This window comes from Castor canadensis, chromosome 12 (genome assembly GCF_047511655.1).
Source record: "Castor canadensis chromosome 12, mCasCan1.hap1v2, whole genome shotgun sequence".
NCBI classification, from domain to species: Eukaryota; Metazoa; Chordata; class Mammalia; order Rodentia; family Castoridae; genus Castor; species Castor canadensis.
Window position 1 is genome coordinate 113,926,857 of NC_133397.1, and position 21,062 is coordinate 113,947,918.

General features: G+C 40.5%; 1 protein-coding gene across 2 annotated transcripts in view; it reads right to left on the minus strand.

Annotated features, from left to right (window-relative positions):
* Positions 1 to 21,062, minus strand: part of Ahcyl1 (adenosylhomocysteinase like 1) — a 39,869-nt gene that overhangs the window by 3,374 nt on the left and 15,433 nt on the right. For both annotated transcript variants that reach the window (XM_020176955.2, XM_074050800.1), the window contains exons 2-15: positions 10,698 to 10,809; positions 8,402 to 8,545; positions 7,333 to 7,433; positions 6,830 to 6,932; positions 5,520 to 5,614; positions 4,635 to 4,741; positions 3,701 to 3,817; positions 3,383 to 3,446; positions 2,562 to 2,650; positions 2,117 to 2,187; positions 1,665 to 1,759; positions 1,483 to 1,581; positions 1,037 to 1,105; positions 413 to 491 (exon numbers count right to left, since the gene is read on the minus strand). In XM_020176955.2, the coding sequence (XP_020032544.1) occupies positions 413 to 491; positions 1,037 to 1,105; positions 1,483 to 1,581; positions 1,665 to 1,759; positions 2,117 to 2,187; positions 2,562 to 2,650; positions 3,383 to 3,446; positions 3,701 to 3,817; positions 4,635 to 4,741; positions 5,520 to 5,614; positions 6,830 to 6,932; positions 7,333 to 7,433; positions 8,402 to 8,545; positions 10,698 to 10,809 (1,345 nt within the window). The remainder of the gene's footprint in view (positions 1 to 412; positions 492 to 1,036; positions 1,106 to 1,482; positions 1,582 to 1,664; positions 1,760 to 2,116; positions 2,188 to 2,561; positions 2,651 to 3,382; positions 3,447 to 3,700; positions 3,818 to 4,634; positions 4,742 to 5,519; positions 5,615 to 6,829; positions 6,933 to 7,332; positions 7,434 to 8,401; positions 8,546 to 10,697; positions 10,810 to 21,062) is intronic.

A 21,062-nucleotide genomic window follows, 5' to 3' on the forward strand; every position in this document is an offset into this window, starting at 1 on the left:
CCTCTGGGATAGCAGGAGGCTGGATCTGAGGTAATCTTCCAACCAAGACAGAAATATGTTTCTGTTTCTCTCATTTTGGCCCAGACTGTACTCAGTTACACTGAAGTTTACCAGCCTCCACAGGGTTAATTAATATGACCATCTACTTACATCTCTGTGCTACGTACGCACTGTTGCTCATTAGCCCTAGTTCTTACTACAATTCTACAACGTGCATAGTATTCTTTTCACTTTACAGATCAAGAAACGGAGTCTCATAAAAATTAGACCTTCTCCTAAGGCTAACGTACTAATAAGCACTAGAAAAGAAATCATAACCCTGACTCTGAATCCAGTATTCTTCATGATAGTCATTTTACCAAACCATGTACCTGTCTAGGGATCACTATAGGTTTCACTGCTTTCCACTCACCCATTTTCTTAGGAAGCAAATATACATCTTGTTTGTATCGTCCCTCAGGTGCATTATAGAGTTCTATCAGTGCCAAAGCCTAAAATGGGAAGAGGGCCAAAAAACAATTCTTAGACAGGGACATAAAAACACAACTGGGTTTAATAGGGCCGTAGGGTTAGTACTACAATGATCTGCCATCATGACAGCACCCAGGACTCTGCCTGTACAGGCCAGCACATACCGTAAGAGGATTTGTTGGTGTTCTTGCTTAGCTCCTGACAAAAGAACAAACTAAATACAACAAAGCCAGAACACTATATTCTTAACTGAATAGACAATTCAGAGACACAAACACTGATTAATGACTCTTTTCTCTTTTGTTTTTTGAGACAGGGCCCAGACCCATGCTGAACTTGAGATCCTTCTGCCTTGGACTGCTGAGTGCTTGGATTATAGCATGCGCCATCATAAGCACCTCACTAATGACTCTTTTGTTTATTTGAGAAAGCCTTATCTCAACAAGTTAAGACATAAAAACAAAACAACTTGTTAAGAATGTAGCATAGCAATCTCATCAGAATGCTGATCTATGCCCAGCTCCACACGTCTCAAGACAGGAAGCGTGGGCATTTTGCCACATACCTGTGTTGTTGCTGTGATAGACAAAACAAAGGTGGGAACTGTGGAGCAGCTCAAATTGAGCAGGCGACCCTGGGAAGGAAAGAGAGAGCACTGGGATCAGCTGGTACCCCTTTATCCTCCAATGGCATGCAAATCAAGCAAATGCAGGAATACTTTATACTCCACTATGCTAACTTGGAAGGAGAAGAATTACAGTTCTAGATCAGGACTGTAGGTTTTGTTCCATTTTATGCAAATCCACCTGAATGTGAAAGGCTGACAATCAGCTATGGTCAGGAAATTTTTCTGGAGTGCTTCTCTTTTGGGAAGACTAGATCATTTGAGATATATACCTTGGATACCCCATCCAAAGACAGAATTCAGAGAAACTCAGGCCCTATCTCCCTTCACTCTGTGACTCTTAACTATACTGCTCATGCCAGTCTGCCAGTCTTCTCTGTGAGTACCTCTGCCAGGAGGACAACACGTTTGCCATCTGGCCAGATGACATGATCCACCTGAGAACGTACTCGCTCCCATGTAAGCTCTGGAGTGCGGAGGCTGGTCTGAAAGGAAGAAGACACAGATGACGGTGGCTATTACTTAAGGCAGCAGAAAAATTACTGCCAACAACTGAGAAAAGACTTACCACATCAATTTCCGTGTTGGAATGGCCCATATTGCATACAATGCAACTGTTTTTCATGCGGTCCAAGTGCTCCCGTGTTACCACATTCTTATTCCCTAAAGTAAAGATGGGTGGCTGAAGAAACAGACAGATGCTGGGCAACAAAAGTATGGGTTGATTTTCACTTAGGGAAAATATGGGAGAGGGGAAGTGTGCTGGCATTAAAAAACTTGTATACATTGTGAGAAAAGAAGTGCATAGTAGCTCCTTCAACTCAATTATTTGGTTGTAAGATCAAACTAAAAAGTCACCAGGGAAAAAGGCTCCTTCTGCTGGAAGACGTGTTAAGGTTCTCATAGCTCCCTCTAGTGCTGGAACTTCAAACTGAGCACAGGTGTCACCTGTGTCTCAAACTCAGGTCACTTTCGAGCTTTAGTGACTCTTCCACACTCACTGAAGCTCTGACAACTTACCTGTGCAAGTTATTACGACATCAACCTGCCGGATGACTTCATTTAGCTTCACCACCCTGAACCCATCCATGCTGGAAGAGAAGGAAGAAACACTATGGTAAAAACAAGGAGGCAGTGAACGCAGGGTCACAAACTGGTTACAAAATGAGACATCAGAGTCCCTTTCTGAAGTCAAAGCCAGTGCTACTTCCCAGGACAGAAAGTGATCAGTTGTGTTAAACTACACACACTGGCTTCTTCAGAGCCCCAAGACTCCATCAGGAAGAGAAAATGCAAAGAGACTCTAGGAAAGCCCCAGGATTAGAGTGAAAGGAACAGAGCAATCCTAGGCTTCTCTTTTGCTGGAAGATTTCTGTAAAAATGATTAATAGAATCAACCATGAACTCCCAGAAATGTAAAGTACCTGGAGCAAATCTAATAGTATCATCACCACTCTGTCCTTACCAGGCCTGAAGAGCACAGATGGGGTCAATTTCTGTGATGTAGACAATTGCTCCAAGGGCCTTGAGAGCAGCACAGCAGCCCTTTCCTACCTGCAGAATATGAGAAAAGTCAGGTTGCCAGGTTTGTTAAAGGCATGGGCACTGGGGTAGGCAGACTCATTGGGAGTTGATTGATATCAACCTTCTTGATATCACCAATCATCTACTGAGCATTTATGGGAAACTCTAACCTCACTCAGAGTAGAAACAGATCCATACCATGTTGTGAACCTCAGTGAGAGAGGTAATTTAGCAGACATGTCAGCAAGGGTCAGAGGACAGTGAGCCTAGGTAAGTTTTCCCAGGAGGGAAACAAGACCATGCAAGAACAATTGGAACCCCTAATTTCTTATTCCAGAAAAAACTTATTACGCTCACTTGCAATGCCGTCTACTCAAGGAGAGCTTAGAGGTTCTGTGAGTCACTGCTGAAGATAGTAAAATCTCCTGGAATCTAGTCCAGTTTAGAACTATTTGACCACATTCCACCTTTCATCCACTGCAAGTCACCTGGGCTAAAATGCTACATATTCACTTGAGTTACATCTCATAAAAATTTATTGTTATAATTGGGGAAAATGGTACTAACATTTCATTTACTGGGTGACAGCTGACATTCAGTTCATTCTCTTTGTATCCATTCATGAATCTGAATGAAGGACTTTTGCTACTGGTTTGAGACACATTATCTAAAAACATATTTTGACCCCTGCATCAGTGACCCTACACAGATGGCACAAGTCTCCTTCACCCAAGACAGAGAAACTGAGGCCCAGCCATTTACCTCACCATAGCCACACACCACCACTTGTTTCCCACCAAACATCACATCAGTGGTCCTCTTCAGGCTGTGGAAACAGACAAGGGTTCAGCTCAAACTTTATTTGCTCATTTAGTCCCCTACACAAAGTTAAAGTGTGGGGCCATGCCTAAGAGAACCTTGACTGAAAGCTGGCTGAGCTCAGTATGAAGTGGGTTACTCTAAAGAACTTTTAAAGGGAAAGGCAGACAGGGGACAAGACTGCAGTGATGTCAGAGTGACACTGCAACCCAATCTAAACTGATCCTCTTTTAAGTTTGAATATTTTACATTCCAACCTACCCATCCAAAATGGATTCTCGGCAGCAGTACAAGTTATCAAACTTCTGTTTGGTAACAGAATCATTGACGTTCATGGCTGGAACACAAAGCTTCCCAGCTTTGGACAGCTGATATAGTCTAAAGGGAAAAGAGGCCACAAAAACAAACAAAACCCAAGTTAGCTAGTAAAACAAAATACACAGCAAAATATTCCTAACTCTCCTCAAGTTCCATGTTGCCCTCCCCAGTCTTATTTATTGCCCAAACACATTAGTAAACATGATTATTTCCTTGTCATCTCTCTTCACTTCTTTTCATTTTCTTCTCCCTCCACTCTTTAATTTAGGAAGGAAAACAAAAACTTTTCAATTGAAGAAATTCTCTTTTCTTCCATAAAGGGAATGTTATATCCTTAGGCCAGCATTTTTCCATCTTTAAAAACCCATGCCTACTTCTCATAAACCAAGATTACAATGATTCTGACATGGTTTCCTGTGTGAAAGCAAGCATATACAATGTTCCCCCAATTGAGAAACACTTTCAGGTATCTTTTATGTATTTTCAACAATCCAAGAATGTTTTGCCCCAGTTTTGGTTTTTGTAGTGTGGGTAACATATAGTTTACAATAGGGTACTTTTTAAAGAAAATATTTCAAATATAAAATTATAATACAATATTAAGTACAGTTTTCCAAGATACACTCAGCCCCTACTCCCCTACCCCCAAACACTATTTGAGAATTACTCAGGGAGTACAGGGATGACAAACGTGAACTAGAACCTCAAAAACTTCTTCTAGGGTCACCTTGATTATTTCAAAAGTAAAACCTCAGTTTTATCTCATGAAGATACTCCCCTTTAGTTACTGTCTGAAACACAGCCCTAAAACCTAAGAGAGACCAGAAGAATTTGCTGAGGCAAGGACACAAGGGGCAGCTACTCCAGAATCTGTTACCTGTGAACACCAGTCACGCTCTCTTCCACAATGCCTCGGATCTTCTTAAACACGTTTGGATACTTCTTATAAACCCAGTGGGTTAAGTCTCCCCCATCATCCAGGATCTACAGAACAGCCAGAAGACTTCTATGGGCATTCAGGCTGCTAGAGCTGGGGGGAACTTTGAGCCCACTTTCTCACTAGTAAGAGAGCCCTATGTTTTAGAAGAGCACTTCAGAGAGCTCCATAGAGCAGGTTTAGACAGTGGAAATACAGTCAAATTTGTTGGTATAAAATGGTTAAAAGGATTCCAAGGTTTGTCCTAGGCTACGGTGAAGAGTTTCTTTTTTCTTTCTTCTTTTAAAATTTCTTTTCTTAAGAATCTCACCATGTTGCTCAGGTTGGTCTCTAACTCCTGAGCTCAAGTGATCCTCCCACCTCAGCCTCCCAAAGTGCTGGAATTACAGACATGTGCCACCATGCCTGGCTAACACTGAAGAGTATAAGGCTCGTTTTAATCTGGAGTCTTGAAATATACAGTCTCTTTGAATGCAAAGGAGAGCTGCGGCAGGAAGGAAAAAGAAGAATCCTACTCAAAAAAAGGACTACATAATTTTCTTCTATTTTATTCTGCCATGCTTGAGCCACGTATTCAGCTAGTCTGACCTTTCCCCCACCTTTCCATTCAGTACTCAGACCCGTTCTTTTTGTTTCTTGGTGTTGGGGATTGATCCTAGGGCCTTGTGCATCTCAGACCTATTTTGAATAGATTTCATGCTAAACACTTTAGCGACAAAGTCAGTGCATAAGACAAACAGTCAGAACATACTTAGGGAACCTGGCTTTGAGGGAAAAAAGGAAATAAATCTATAGTCAAAGTATGGAATGGACTTGCATTATTACCATGTTGGCTTGCCACCCATCCAAGTTCACACAGCGGTCAATACACCACCAGAAATCATCTTCCGACTCGCCCTTCCAAGCAAACACTGCGACTCCTACAGAGACAGAAAGAAATCAGCTAATTCTTCCTTTGAGGAGTATCTGATACCAAGATCAATTTCTGAGATCCATATAAGAGGAAAAGGCAAAATAAATTATCCTGTGGAGGGAACAACTTAGAGCAAAAAGTTGATACCTGAAATTGTCACCTCTTGATCATCTACACTAAGATCTTTCACTCTATTTCATTTTATAAAACAAATAAATTAGCTAAAAAAAAAAAAAAGTCAGTCAAAAATATTACTTTTAGTTCAGAACTCACTTAGCTACAAAATTAAGAGATTTTTGTATTTTGGAATCATAAAATGCTATTATCTCTCGGCCAATTTTATACAAACAACTCTAATCTAAGGAGATAACATGAAGTAGGAAACAACATGATACTGTATTTGGCAGCACTATTCATATTTGCAAATTTGAATGATCAATGTTAGGAAGATAATGAAGTAAGATCACACAGCCATACGGACATCACAAATGATGCTGTCAGTTTTCGGCAATATGAAAAATTGTTTTTGAAAATATTAGGTTATAAAATTATGTTCGAACTAAGATTTAACTCAATGTAAAGCAAACAGAAAAAGCGAAAAATTTTGTCAAATATTTCTATGTAATGGTATTATGGATTTATTTTTGGAACTTTCTAAATTTTCTATAATAAACCTTATCAGAAAAAAGTAAACAAGATAAAAACATTATAAAGTGACTTTCTGAAGCTCCTAAGAAAATGGCAGGTCCTCAAAGAAATTTCATGGCGATTTTGTTCTGAACATTTTAACAATAAGAATTATTTTATGTTCAATTAAACTCACCAGTAGCACACACATTTCAGTGCAATATTGAATACCAAGTAATCTGATAAATTATTAGTATAAAAAGCATTGCTTACTTGTTTTCTCTCTCAAAATTGGTTAGACTTTTGATGAAAAGAGACCAGCTGAGCTAACACAGTTTAATATTATTCCTCATCCATTTAACGTTAGCATTGAGCACTTCATGTCCTTAGATTCTTTTCAAAGATCATCGTTAATGACTAAATAATATTTCACCACAGGTATAGATCTTGATTTTATTTCCCACTTTCTGCTGAGGTTTGTAGCATTGCCCAAATGTTACAGACCCTATACATATATCATGTAATGACAATTTTGAAATATAAAAGTTATGGTTAGATAATTAGAGGCAAAGCTGGTGACAAAAGCTGAACTTACCAGCCTCAGCCAGTGCTGCAGCTACTTCATTCTGAGTCGAATAGATGTTGCAAGCAGACCAGCGGCACTGAGCCCCAAGGGCACAAAGTGTCTCAATCAATACCTGTATGGATGTGTAGGAAGACAGGGTGAGGAAGAGGAGGGCCATCCAGCAGTGGAGAGTAAACTTTAGTAGAATACAATCCCCAAAATAGGTGCAACATGGGGGAGTTACAAAAGGGTGTAATCCATTTAACTATGCTCAAAAGATAAGTTCTTAAAAGTTTAACATTTTCATAGCAACCATATTTTAGATCTTCGTAAGTCAGGTTTGCTGAAACTGGGTTTACTTATTCAAACAAAAGCAAAACACTTCGTTATTGTGCAACAGGTAGGTTCCATGAAATACTTAACATTCAGAGGTTGGCTAGATAGGGGAGGAGAAACAAGTTAAAAAAAGAAAAAAAATCTGTTCCTTTCTTTCCTTTATTAGAAGTCCCTCTATTTTCTTTCAACAAACTCACCGCTGTCTGGGCCGTGATGTGGGTACAGCCCACTATTTTAGCACCAGCCAAAGGCTTCTCCCCCTGCGCACGTTTCCTGAGTGAAATCAGAGCAGACATGTCTGTGGAAGAACAGAGGATCTGAGCTAGGTCTGCACTAGCAACACCATCCGTTCTTGCCCGGCCACAGCCAGGGCTGGGCTGGTTCTGCTGAGATCTGGTGGGATGACATAGGAAAATGCCAGGTATATTTCCCCAATGACTGGATGCTTCAGCAGTAGAATAACAGTGGAGAGTCATCATGCAACCACTTGGCAGTTCTGTCCTCTTCTGCTGCTTCCACTTTACATGCAGAGGACTGAACAGAGAGAATGAAGTAAACTCTCAAAACTAACCAAACAGAGGGTGAATTTCACTGGTCCTTTGAGAGAAGGAAGTAGTTATGATCCAGGCTGATGGACTTCCATACATAATTCACTTTGCCCTCAGTGGGAGCCATTTGCCTCTGTTTTCCTCTGCTATCTTACCCAATCCTATAAATCTGTCTGGGTTTTCTACCCTCTTCCCAGTATAGAACATGCCTTCAATGTGAAAACAGCAAGTGTAAAGAGAGCTTCCTGGGAACAGGGTGGGGTAGAGAAACCAAAATTTCACCGATTGCCAGACCTTTTACTTTGCTCCAGCAGAGGGTGCGCAAGACTAAAGGAGGCTCTAGGCCACCACATTCTTGACTTAGAAACTCCCACATCAGCTGCTTCTGGGAAATCTGGGTCTCAGGGATTGGCAGCTACCTTAAGATCCCACATAACTAACCACTATGTAGTGATTTAAGACTTGCTGACTCTGCATTGTAGATCTTTGAATATGGTGTCTTGGGGGAGGAAAACAGAAACGACTCTGTGTGTAATTACCACATGCTGAGAGCAGGAAGAATGGAAAACAAGAACAAGCTCCATACAGAGAGACATATTTATTCAAAAGTCCAGGAAACCATCTTCCCTAAAGATACTTTGAAGTTAACTTTTAAGCCTAGGTCCTGATAATCAGCAAGAGGGTTGCTTCTGATCCTTGACCCACTCCCGTTCTTTACCTTGCTCTGCAATCTCAATCTCCCGGCGTCCAAATTCTGCCTGTTTGATGTTCTTCACACAGAAATTGCTGCTGCCCTTGGAATTGGTTTGCTGCTTCTCTCGGGGAGACACCTCATCATCAGAGCTATCTGTGTAGGATGCAGCTAGAGCCAGTAAAGAAAGAAACAAGGACAGAAAAACCTCAATGGCACCAAATCCACAGAGTGCAACTCCCTATGGAGTGTTATTTAGGTGACGCAAACATTTTTGGTGGTACTGGGGTTTGAACTCAGGGCCTTACGCTTGCTAGGCAGGTGCTCTTTATCACTTGAGCCATGCCTCCAGCCCAAGAGAACTCTCTTAATTAGAGCTCCCTTCTACATCACTCTCAGTTGTATTCCTCCAGAGTCTAACAGCTGGTGTGAATGAAACTGTTGTGTATCTCTCAGTGTTGCTAACCTAACGATACTTTGCACTACACTAGTGTCTGTGATAAGGAGTCGTGGATCCTAATCCTGAATCACCTGTAATGATCCCAGATGACAGAGCTACCTGGTCCTATAGTTTGGATTGGAAGACTTGGCAAAAATAGAAGGATAATTTAGAGATGGAGAATGCTATTTCTATAGACCATTGGTTCTCATACTTAAACCCTTGTCTTAATCACACAGAAAGGTTGTTAAAACACAGATTGCTAGGCACCAGGGGGCAGAGCTTCCCATTTGGTAGGCCTAAGAACGGCATTTCCAGGAAGTTCCCAAGTACTGCTGATGCTGCTGGTCAGAGGATCACACTTTGAGAACCACTGATATAGATGAAAGCAGCAAGATTCTTCCAAGGGATTTTATACTAGATTGTGCTCAGGGAATAAAGAGGGAAATGGAATGATAGAAAGTGAGCAGATCTTGCTCTACTGCCAGTCCTGGGAAAATCTGTCAAGATGACCAACTTTAAATAGCAGCTTCTCATAAAAGCTAAATATATCCTGCAGATAGATATGCAAGAGGGCTTATAATCACTCTTTACCTCTCAAGGCGTTTCTTTCCTCTCTGAATTGAGTGTTTCCTCATCAGTTTCTGCCAGAGTATCAACGCTCTGACTTCTATTTACCACTGAGCTTTCAAAATTCTCTAGGTAACATGAATAGAAAGATTTTTGAAAGCTTCTTCACTCATCCATCTTTCTTCCTCTTATAATTCAATCTTTCAAAATGATTTTCCCTCCTTTCTTAGCTATAATTAGTCTGCTTGTCACCCACTGCTTTTTTTGTGTCACTCCAAGACACCTTTTCGTTTATGATGGCCATTATATTTGGAATGATTTCTTACACATTTCTGCCCCCACGGAATCCACATATTTATTTATTTCAATAGTTAACCATATTTGTTCTTGTCAGTCTACCTTGTCTACATTGGGTTACCAGTGGCATAGGGGAGATAAGTTTTTTATTTTGTTGATTTTATTTTCTTTTATCAGTTAATTAATTAATTTTTACATTCTGAACACCTCAAGCTCAGCCCTTAAAGTTAATAATACAATGCAAACAATATTCTGGCAAGGGACAATTGCTAACATTAATACCAATCTGGGATCTTGGGCAAGGCTTTTAATCTTTTAACAACAATTCTTCAGTTGAAAAATGACAGGATCATGTTAAATGGGCCTAATATCTCCCTCCATGAGTCTTCCCAAGACTCGTTATCTTTTTCTGTGCCATTTCCCTCTTCTACCTCCTCAATAGTTCAATAAGAAAAAGATTACTATTAGAGGCAGCTAAGATAGGAAGGAAAACTGAAAAAAAAAAAAAACCCAGAGCTGGAGTCACATTATAGTAGTTTGTAATTTCCCATTCTAGATAACAGGAGAGAACACATCAAGATAAAGGGTAACCGAGAGTAAATGAAAATGATCATTTTATTGCTATTATTCAGGCAGTCTTATAGACAAGAAAGAGTGGCAGGGCGTATTTTATAAAAATAAATTATGCTTCCAAGTACACTTATTTTTCAAGGCCAGTTCTGTCAGCCAAAATACCATTGATCCTCTCCCTCTGAAATGTGGGAGGATAAATGTGGGAACAGGAATCTGCCTAGTATTACCAACTGGGCACGGGCCACAGACCCCACACAGAGACAGCCTAGGGAAAAAAGTCTCAGGATGACAAAAGCTTCCCTACCAATAAGCCTGGCCAGGAATATTCCCACTGCCCAACCACTAATTAACAGTTGACAAGCCATCTTGATATAAGGTATTTTCAGATTCTAGGTAAGTGACCAGTACTAGGAAGATTATAGAGTACATGAAATTCATACCTACCTGAACTGTAGCTGTCAGTGGAGGACTGTGAGATGGAGCGAGACAAAGATCTTCGGCCCGTCTTGGTAGGGAATTTGGTGAACTCCTGCATGTCATCAGCAAATTGGATTTGCTATAAGAGAAAGACAAGATTGAGCTTAAAACCAAGAATGAAAAAAAGGAAAAGAAAAAAAAAAGCCAAAAACCAAAGACAAGAAGTTGAGAACTGGGCTGGGGGTGGAGCTCAAGTGGTACAGTGTTAAGACTAGCAAGCGAGACCAGGGGTTCAATCCCCAGTACTAAGAGGGGGAATGTTGAAAACTTAAAACAAGGAAATTCTATGATGGTCAGGTGCTGGTGGCTCACGCCTATAATCCTAGCTACTCAGGAGGCAGAGATCGGGAGGATCACAATTGGAAGCCAGCCCAGGCAAATAATTTCTCTAGACCTTATCTCAAAAAAACCCTTCACAAAAAAGGGCTGGTGGAGTGGCTCAAAATCTTGAGTTCAAGCCCCAGAACCAGAAAAAAAAAAAAAAAAGGAAATTCTATGAAATATTCCATTTTAAAGCCATTATCTTTCCTAAAAGCACATGCTACTATGTGGGTCCTCCTAGACCACAAATTCTCCCACCAGAAATGGGGGGAGGGGTGCAGAGGCTTCTCTGACTTCTCCTCAGACTCCAAATACTGCCTCTTCTCAACTCTTCTAGTAGGATTTGGCTTAGGGTACAGAAAAGATTAAAGCCAACTTCTTTCAGCATTTTTCCATCTTTACCAAACTTTCTCCATTCCATTGTTTTCTTCCATCTCATAACCATAACACATTAAACTCTTTACCCTTCTTGTAGTGCTTTTGTCTCCCCACCCCACCCGCAGCATATTCTCTTGTAGCACATTCTTGTTCTGAAGTTGGCAGTCGTTTTGCTTTTGCTTTTGGAAAGGTTTATGAAGAGATGCCTACAAACATTAATATGCCAGCACACAGAGCTTGATCAAGTTTATGCTTCACAAAACCAATGCAGCATCCCAGAACCTCTTATACCCAGTAAAAACTTAAAATACCAGAATGTACTGATGGAAGAGAAATTAAAAAACACATACGCCAGAGTAAATATTAACTAACTAGGATAAATCTGAAGGAAGGAGGAGTTCAAATTGGGGTTTGAACTCAGGGCTTCGCACTTAGGCAGGTGTTCTACCATTTGAGCCACACCTCTGGAAGCTCTTGCTTTTTGCCTAGGTCAGCCTGGATTGCAATCCTATTTTAGGCTGCCTGCTGTAGCTGGATGACAGGTGTGCACCACCGTGCCCAGCTTCTTTCTGTTGAGATAGGGTCTCACAAAAAGCCTGGGCTGGCCTGGAACCACAGTCCTCCTGGTCTCAGCCTCCCACATAGCTGGGATGACAGGTGTGTGCTACTTTGTCCAGGTATTGGTTGAGATGGGGGGGGGAGTTCTCACAGACTTTTTGCCTGGGCTAGCCTTGAACCTTGATCTTCTGGGTATCAGCCTCACAAGTAGTTAGGATTCCAGGTGTAAGCCACCTGTGCTCAGCTTAGTTATTTATAGACAAACTAATGGATGTTTTAAAGTATATAAAAGCACTGACTTCTGTCATATGGTTTTAAATCTTCCTCTAGAACTTTTTAAAACTTTTATAAGCCCTTTCTTCAAAATCTATAATAAACATCACTTTCCTGAAATAAATAGGAAAGTAAATCTGAATTGAGATTCTCTTCACAGTCTGAATCTGAAAAGGTTCCCATGGAGAATCCAGTAAGCTAAGTCTTTAGCAAGTATCTCTGGAAATATACATAATTACAGATTAAAATCTTTTCTGCATAATTTAAGCAACATGGTTGTTGCCACTTTCAAGCTAGGAACAGTAAATTACACATTAGTTACAGCTGTACAACCTTCCCCTCCTGTTACATGAACCCTCCAAGTGGAGTAGCACCAGACTATAGTATAAAGAATCAGGCCAAGTGTGTAGTTGAGGCATAGGCAATAATACAAGATCAGAAACTGGGTTGGTAGACCTGTAGGATCATAAAGCAGTAATCAGGGGAACACAGGTTGGTGCTTTCAACTTTCTATCTAGCATGGTTCAGACCAAGAATGAAAGCAGAAGACAAGAGTTCAGCAACAGACCAGAAAAACCTGAGTGTACCACTATTTAAAACTCATCTTGATTCAACATCTGACTGGGCAAGTGTTTTCCTTTAGGAGGCAGAGTCCAGAACCTGTTTTATTAAGTCTAAGGTCAAATCTTAAAGGCAGGAAGGGGCCTGGCACCTAGCTCAGGGCCTAATATATGTTAAGAAGGCACTCAATATATTTCTGTAGAATGAACGAACCTTTCAAAATCCTTTCTTCTGCAAAATCAAATCAATCAAGTCTCAAAGACAGTAGTAATAATAAAGACTCAAGCTGAACCACACAAACTATACCAGAGTACAATTAACAGGTATCTCTGTATGTCCAAAGAAACTTCTTAAATACCTTAAATGCAAAAATCAACCAATTGACACATCAACATTTGCCTTTCTAGGTAGAATTTCCCACTGAATGTCCACATGACTTCTGCAATCAATGAAATTAGTTTTACTGAAGACCAAGGTAATAACTTTCAACCCAATATGCAGCTATTTTAGTGATGGAAAAAACACAGCCAAGAGACCATCAGCACCTTCTGGGTTTTTTTGTTTTGTGTGTGTGTGTGTGTGTGTGTGTGTGTGTGTGTTTTTGAATTCAGGGCTTCTCACTTGCAAAGCATGCACTCTACCACTTGAGTTACACCTCCAGTCCATTTTGCTCTGGTAATTTTGGAGATGGGGTCTCTCGAACTTTTTGCCCTGGCTGGCCTTAAACCACGATCCTCCTGATCTCAGTTTCCCAAGTAGCTAGGATTACAGGCATGAGCCACTGGCACCCAGCTCCATAGCACCTCTTAATGGTCTCCAGAGGCAGCCTTTTCTCTACCAGCTCCCTGCTGCTGGCATGTTCAGAAGCTCCCTCTTCTCACTGCTTGTTTTGATTCCCTCCCCTGTTCATCTTTTTTTTTTTTCCAAAAGGTTCTGGGCAAGTTCCCAGATACCACCTACATGGGGGATGAGGGTGGGTGCGGGGGTTCCAGTAACATTTGCAGATTTTTAGATAAAAATAGAAAAGTAGCAGTGGTAAACTAGAACTGAATTAACAGACATAATCTCACCCTGTATTAATAAAGCTCACCAGCAGCCTGAAGCTTAGCATATCTTTCCAACTTAAAAATATTAGACTGTGTGGCAAGCAGCTTACTAATCAGTACACTGCCCCTCCCCCTCCCATTTTTCAATGAGTATGGTTCATATTTGAAGTGAGCAGGATAACTCCTGCCATGACATGGATGGGTGGCTGTCTATAAGGTGGCCCAGCAACACTTTATATAGACAGCCCTATCTTCTCTCTCACCCCAAGCCACATGTGGCAGAGACCTGCATCACAGCTGCTGCTCTGGAAATCTGTCTGCCCTACCAGTTCCCTCTAGGCTTCTAGCTCTACTGGTTGTCTTCAACAGCTAGTACCCTGTTTTCCTCTTGTTGAAGAGCTTCCTAGAATGTTGTTCACCTTTACATTGCAAATAAAGATGCTAATTTTGGGTTTTTTTTTTTTTTTTTTTTTTTTTTGGCAGTACTGGGGTTTAACTCAGGGCCTCACGCTTGTTAGGCAGGTACTCTTACCACTTGACTCAATCCACCAGCCCAGTACTGGTGTTTAAACTCAGGGCTTTGCCCTTGCTCGCCAGGTGCATCACTGCTTGAGCCAAGTCTCCAGCCCTTTGTGCTCTGGTTCTTTTGGAGACAGACTCTTATTTTCTGCTCAGGCCAGCCTGGACCACGATCCTCCTATTTATGCTTCCCGCCATAGCTAGGATGACAGACAGGCACACACCACAACACCCAGCTTTTGTCCATTGAAATGGGGTCTCTCAAACTTTTTTGTCCAGAGTGGCCTAAAACCACGATCCTCCTGATCTCAGACTCCCAAATAGTTTGGGATGACCAGCACACACCACTGTACCCAGCTCAAAAGCAACTCTTGGATGTCACAGTTTCCAGTGATCTTAGTAACAGCTTTCTGACTGGGATGGACACACTGCATTTAAAAAAACAAAAAAGATAATTTGGGTAAAAGCACATCAAAAGATGACTGCAAAGTTGAGCTGCTGTATTTCCTATCATCATGACTTCTTCCAATCCCTAAGTCTTAATTTGGTGTGTTTTGGTGTTTCTTCAAATCTAGATCAACAAAGAATATTAAGCCTAAATATAAAGTAGGACAGGGAAGAAGGGAAAGAAGATAAAGCACCAAAAAGTTTCTTAGCATCCAACTCTTATGTTCACTCTTTTGTGCTAAGGTACTCACCATCTAGCCCTGCCACAACTGAACAAGCACACTAATGTTCCATTCTTGCAAACAGCACATCTGAGAAAGGCTAGGATAGACTGACCCATTCTTCAAATAGCACATCCAAACACGTAAGTCTACTTCCCATGTCTTAAAAACCCAATTAACCCAGTCCAGTTTAACACCTCTTCAAATAGTTAAACAGGTATGACAGTTATCTTCCTTTTTTGTAATACTGAGAACAGTAAAAGAGAAGCTCTACCTAATAATCTGGGGTCCTTTACATCTACCACCTAGTTGTAAGCCTGGTGAAAGTGAGCTGAAAAATCTGTTGTGTACAACTTACCAAGAAAAAGGGATCATAGGCACTCCCCAAAAGTTATAAGCCTCAAGAGAAAAAATATTGCATATTACTTGTTTAGTTATTCCCAACAAATATTTTTATCATCAGAAGTTGAGCTTACTTCTACAAACACATGGCTTATATACTTGATGTTGAATAGCTTGACTATTCTCCTTCCCAGGTCTTTCCCAATTTTGCCTTTACCTCTTGAATTTGAGAGAATTAAAAACTACCAGAATTCCACTAAGACCCTATAGCTAAGGGTCATTGATCAGGATAACATCAGTGGTGCATTATATTCTTTTAGTCAACATATTTGCTAGGTACCAACTAAGTACCCAATATACCCAAGAAAAAATCTATGCAAGGAAATACGGTCCCTTAAAAATCTCTAGATGTCTTTTGACTCAAAGTGTAATAATAATGCAAATGGCTTTGCCATGGAATTTCACTGTTCCTTTAGGAACAAGTTAGATACTATCTTAGGCCCAAAGACAAAAGTCTACTTGCTGTGTCTTAAATACCCAATTAAAATATCAGTCCAGTTTAAGATGCTGTTTTAAAGTACCTCTTCAAATAGCTTAACAAAGGTGTAACAGGTGACTTTCTTCTATGCCTTATCTAGACGCTGTTTAACTTAGGCCTCTAAAAATTACAGGTCAGGCTAGACATCTTATTATACTTGTTATTCACATGCCTATCTAACAGCTTTTAATTCCTTCAGAAAAGTTTCCTCCTAAGGGTAAAGAACTATAATCAAAGGTAAATACCAATTACCAGGAAAGTAAATCATTAAGAAAGCATGCTTTCTAAGTATGCAGAGGGATCAGTAGTTTTACTGCTGAGGATAATGTGAAGGGCTAGTGTACCTTTCCTTGTACACTATGGTACCAGCAAATTTACATATTCTGTCCCACTATCTCCATTAGCATACTATGTACACAGATTTTTCTGCTTAGAAATTATAGTCAGCATATTTCTAAGCTAACTCTTAGCAGTGACAGAAAGGTGACTATTAGAAGCTAAGTTTTAGCAAGGTCAATTGCTATACAGTGTGCTAGCACACCTTCTAAGACTCCTACATCTTTTTTAATCCGCTTCACACATCTTTCAGATAATTAGTTTTCTTTTATAGGTTCTGCTCTCATCCACCCTCTTTTCAGAGAAAAGGGAAGAGGCCATTGCAGTTGACCTAAATAGGTGCAGTGTCTTTTCTTAGTACTTACCAGTGATCACTTTTATTCCCATTTCAGATGAATTTAAAGAAAGAGCAAATAAACACCAACTTCTTCGTACAAGAAAGTCACAGGTCACGGTATCTTTCACCTCAGTTAGGTAAAAGCAGTTTCCCAAAGATGAAGGGCAACCCTTCACACCATACTGCCTCAGACACACCACCAGAAAGCAACTTGTCTCAAGACAATCAAGCACAGCTACCTTCAGCTACTTCTCCCGCTCCTGGTACAGAAACCAGTCCTCTGACACTCAACAGGTTTTGGCTGCTCCCGGGCTTCCTTCCCTGTCTCAAGTTTCTTAAGTTCTCAGTCTCCCCAGATGGGGGGAGGGGGAAGACAGGCTGACTAATCACAACACTATCTCTCTCCCCTACTCTACCCTTCTGTGTCTCAACAGTAACCAGATAATGCTTACATATATTCTGTGTCTCCAAGAATCCAATTCCACAGTAAGAAGAACTACTCCTTTCAAAATGGGACTCCATTTGATATCCTGTCAATGCAGTGGGAGGAAAGGAAAGGCCTCACACTGCTGAGACACTTAGAAGGTGAGAAACAGAGCTTGAAAAACTCTCAAAGAGCCTGTGGAAACAGAACACTTGACTAGCTTTCTACTGTCTCTTAAAGTACTCCAGTCAATGAGTGATTTAGGCTCTGATTGCCAGCTAGAGGTTAAAATTAAGAGGTTTTAAAAATCTGCAATAAGGAAGGCAGGGAAGGGTTTCTTAACTTTTGAAAACCACAATTCCCAAGAATGTAAAACACATCCAGACTATGTTTCAATGCTTACTTAGGTATCTACCTGCCCAGTTGCCTCGTCTGTCTACACCTCTCTCACCCTCAGTTCCACATGCCGGCCATACCTCTTCTCCTCACGTTAAATTATCGACTATGTTTTTAAAAAAGAAATAAGTACACGTGACTGAAGAAATCCTGGCTCCTTGGAACAAACCCATTGCTTTAGTGATATGCTGAAGCCTCCTCCCATCCCCTCTCCCAGCACTACTGTTGTACTTTATATTTATTTTTCCAAATTTATGCTCTTTTCCAACACAAAAAATTTTAAAGAATAGTGGGGCTGGTGGAGTGGCTCAAGTGGTAGAGCGCCTGCCTAGCAAGCGTAAGGCTCTGAGTTCAAACCCCAGTACTGCCAAACAAACCCTTTTTTTGAAGAATAGGATAATGAATGCCTTCATACTTTTGACATAGGAGGAATCTTTCTGCTTTCCATACTAAGCTCTTTTCTCATTCTTTGTATTTATACACACATACACATGCATGTTTGCACACACTTAAGCAAAGAAGAAAAGATTACAAACAGGAAAACACCAACAAATTCTACAGAATTCATCTTCTAAGAATAAGAATACTTTCCTACAGAACCCCAATGGCATTATCACACTTAAGAATATCAACAATAATTCTGTATCAATTGTAGTCAATGAACTGTATTCAAATGTCCCCAATTTCTCCCAACCTTTGGACCCAACTGCCTCCCAACCTTTCAACCTGGAATGGAACCAATGTTCATTAAACATATTTAGTAGATCCCTTGATCCTCTAGCCTAGAACAGTTCCTCTGCTCCCCTCTCCCCACCTGTGACACTGACTTTTCTAAGAGTCCAGGCTGACTTTTTTTTTGGTGGGACTGGGGTTTGAACCCAGAGCTTTGCACTTGCAAAGTAGGCACAAATCCACTTGAGTCAAACCTTAAGTCCATTTTGCTCTGGTTATTTTGGAGATGGGGTCTCATGAACTACTTGGCCTTGAACTGTGATCCTCTCAATCAGCCTCCCAAGTAGCTAGGATTACAGGCATGAGCCACCAGAGCCTGAATCAGGCCAGCTGTCTTATAGAATTACCCATATTCTGAATTTTTCAGATTGTTAAAATTTTGGCGAGCATTTTTCAGACGATGTAGTATATTTTCCTTTGCAAAAGTATGGCTCCACTATTAGTTAATGCTAAGGCTGAACCTTTGGTTAGAGTGACGCAATCAGATCACTACTTTGAAAGATACATTCTCTCTTTAGCAAGTAAAGGTTAATTTGTGAGGTAGGCCTAGTAACATGTGAATATCTTGTTGCCTAGTGACTTTACCATCTGTTAATAATCTCTGCCTGAACCAATCATATTGGGGAGGCTCATAAAATCATAAATTGTTCTATCATTCCTTCCACATGTTAGCAGGTGCTCTTGGGTAAAGAAAGACTTCTTTTTTACTTGTCATTCATATTTATTTACTCAGTATGTTACACTTAATTTATACTAAGTATACTGAATGCTCATATTGTCCCAAGTTGGGCCAGTAAAGCCTCTTAAAAGCTGACTCTTCTTTTTGATGTGATTCTTTCCTTTTTGACAAATGAATGTATAAAGGGCTCACCTTGCTCTTTCTCTGCTGTAGACCCGGAAGTAGTCAGTTCTCCAAAGGGCCTTCATTTCTTTTACAGGGGAATGATACAAGGCATGTTGATTGCCATTAAAGGTATCACTGCTTCTGGGTTCTTTCAGTAAGGAAATATTTTTGTTTCACTCATGAGTTCATATTGATATTTCCATTTCAAAGTTGGCATTATTTTAAAAAAAACACTTAATTTTCCTATCTTTTTCTCTCATCCTGAAGATCTTGGTCTTCAGTAACACTAATATATTTACTTATTGGCTTTAGTCTACAATAGACATAAAATAATTTTATGATGACAAAATTCACTAACCATAAACTACTGAGTGATCAAGGTTTCACTGAAATTCTTTTTGTCCTTAGGCTATAGTTCACAAAAGATGTACAGTCAAAGTACTATTTTCTGGGAGCCTACATAATCAATTTAATACTTTAGGTTAAATTTGCTATTTTAGTTGGGCTCATTAGTTTGTGTTTTAAAATAATTTTAAGGTTTTTCTGTTGATTTTATCTTATTTTTGACATATACAGCATTTACATGACTCAAAAGGTTTTGGTTTTTTAGCAGTACTGGGGTTTGAACTCAGGTGCTCTACTGCTTGAGCCATACCCCCAGCTCCAGGGCTCAAAAGTTTTAAAGGCTTGAATCTCCCTTCCTTCCTATCCCAGTGATTCCAGGCCTCCATCCCATTTTCATCGATTTCTGGTTTATTTTCCTTATGTGGTGTTTTTGGGGGCGAGGAAGTAAATATATATATATTCTTATTTTCCTCCTGTTACTCAAAAAGTCACATACTAAAATATTCTGCACCTTGTTTTTTCCCTTGGAAATCTCTGGATCGGTTCATACAGTATAAGAATCAATGTGGAAAAGACCAAGCCAGGTTATTACGTTTGCCTTGTAAATTGGTAGTAAGAAGTCATTAGCTTCAATTTGCAGTCCTCTCTAAAACCAATTGTCATGTTAAGTGAAACTCACAAGAAGGTAAACTGGCAAACTCCTGGCATACCCTATTTGAAGGTATGTTGGGATTTTCCCCAACCCCATCTCCTACACCGAATACTGAGGTTTGGATTCAGGGCCTCACCCTTGCTGGGCAGGCACTCTACTGCTTGAGCCACATTTTCAGTCTTTTTTTTGGCTTTAGTTGTTTTTGCCTAGGGCGAGTCTTGGATCATGATTCTCCTATGCCTCCCAAGTATCTGGGATTACAGGCATGGTGGTGCATGCCTGTAATCCCAGCTACTTGGGAGGCAGAGATCAGCAGGATCAAGTTTCAAAGCCAGCATGGACAAAAATTTAGCAAGACCCTCATTTCAACAAACAAGCTGGGCATTGTGGCATATGCCTGTGATCCCAGCTACACAGGTAGTGTAGGTAGGAGGACTGTGCTGGCCCCAAGCAAAAACATGAGACCCTATCCAAAAAACAACTAGAGGGATACAGGTGTGGCTCAAATAGTAGAGCACCTGAAAAGCACGTGAGAGGCCATGAGTTCAAACCCCAGAACCACCAAAAAAAAAAAAAAAGTATATTAACGAAACCCAACTAGAGCAAAAAAGGACTGGGGTGTGGCTCAAGTGCTAGAGTACCTTCCCAGTAAGTGTGAGGCCCTGAGTTCAAGCACCAGTACCACCACAGGGAAGACAAAAGGTACATGAGTATTTATCAATTGCTTACAAAGAGGCATATCTGCACTCTTCAAACAAATGCCTATGGGAAGAAAATTTAACCAAAAGCAAGCAGTCAGTGGACAGCTCTAGAAGATAGATGGTCTTTGGCATTTTGGAAGGTTGAAATGCCATCTGTGTAATTTCTTAGCCTACATGAAGGAAAAAGATTAGCAATGTATAACAACAACTTTTCCTTCCTTGGTCTGGAAGTCTGGCTTAAATGAGTTAAAAGTCTACAACATTTTCAGTTTATGTATTTGCTCAAGTGAGTGAAACTTGCCAGGCCGAGTCAGGTTGGCATTTGGGAAGGCTGGGCTTGTCTGATAGAGGTGCAAGAAAT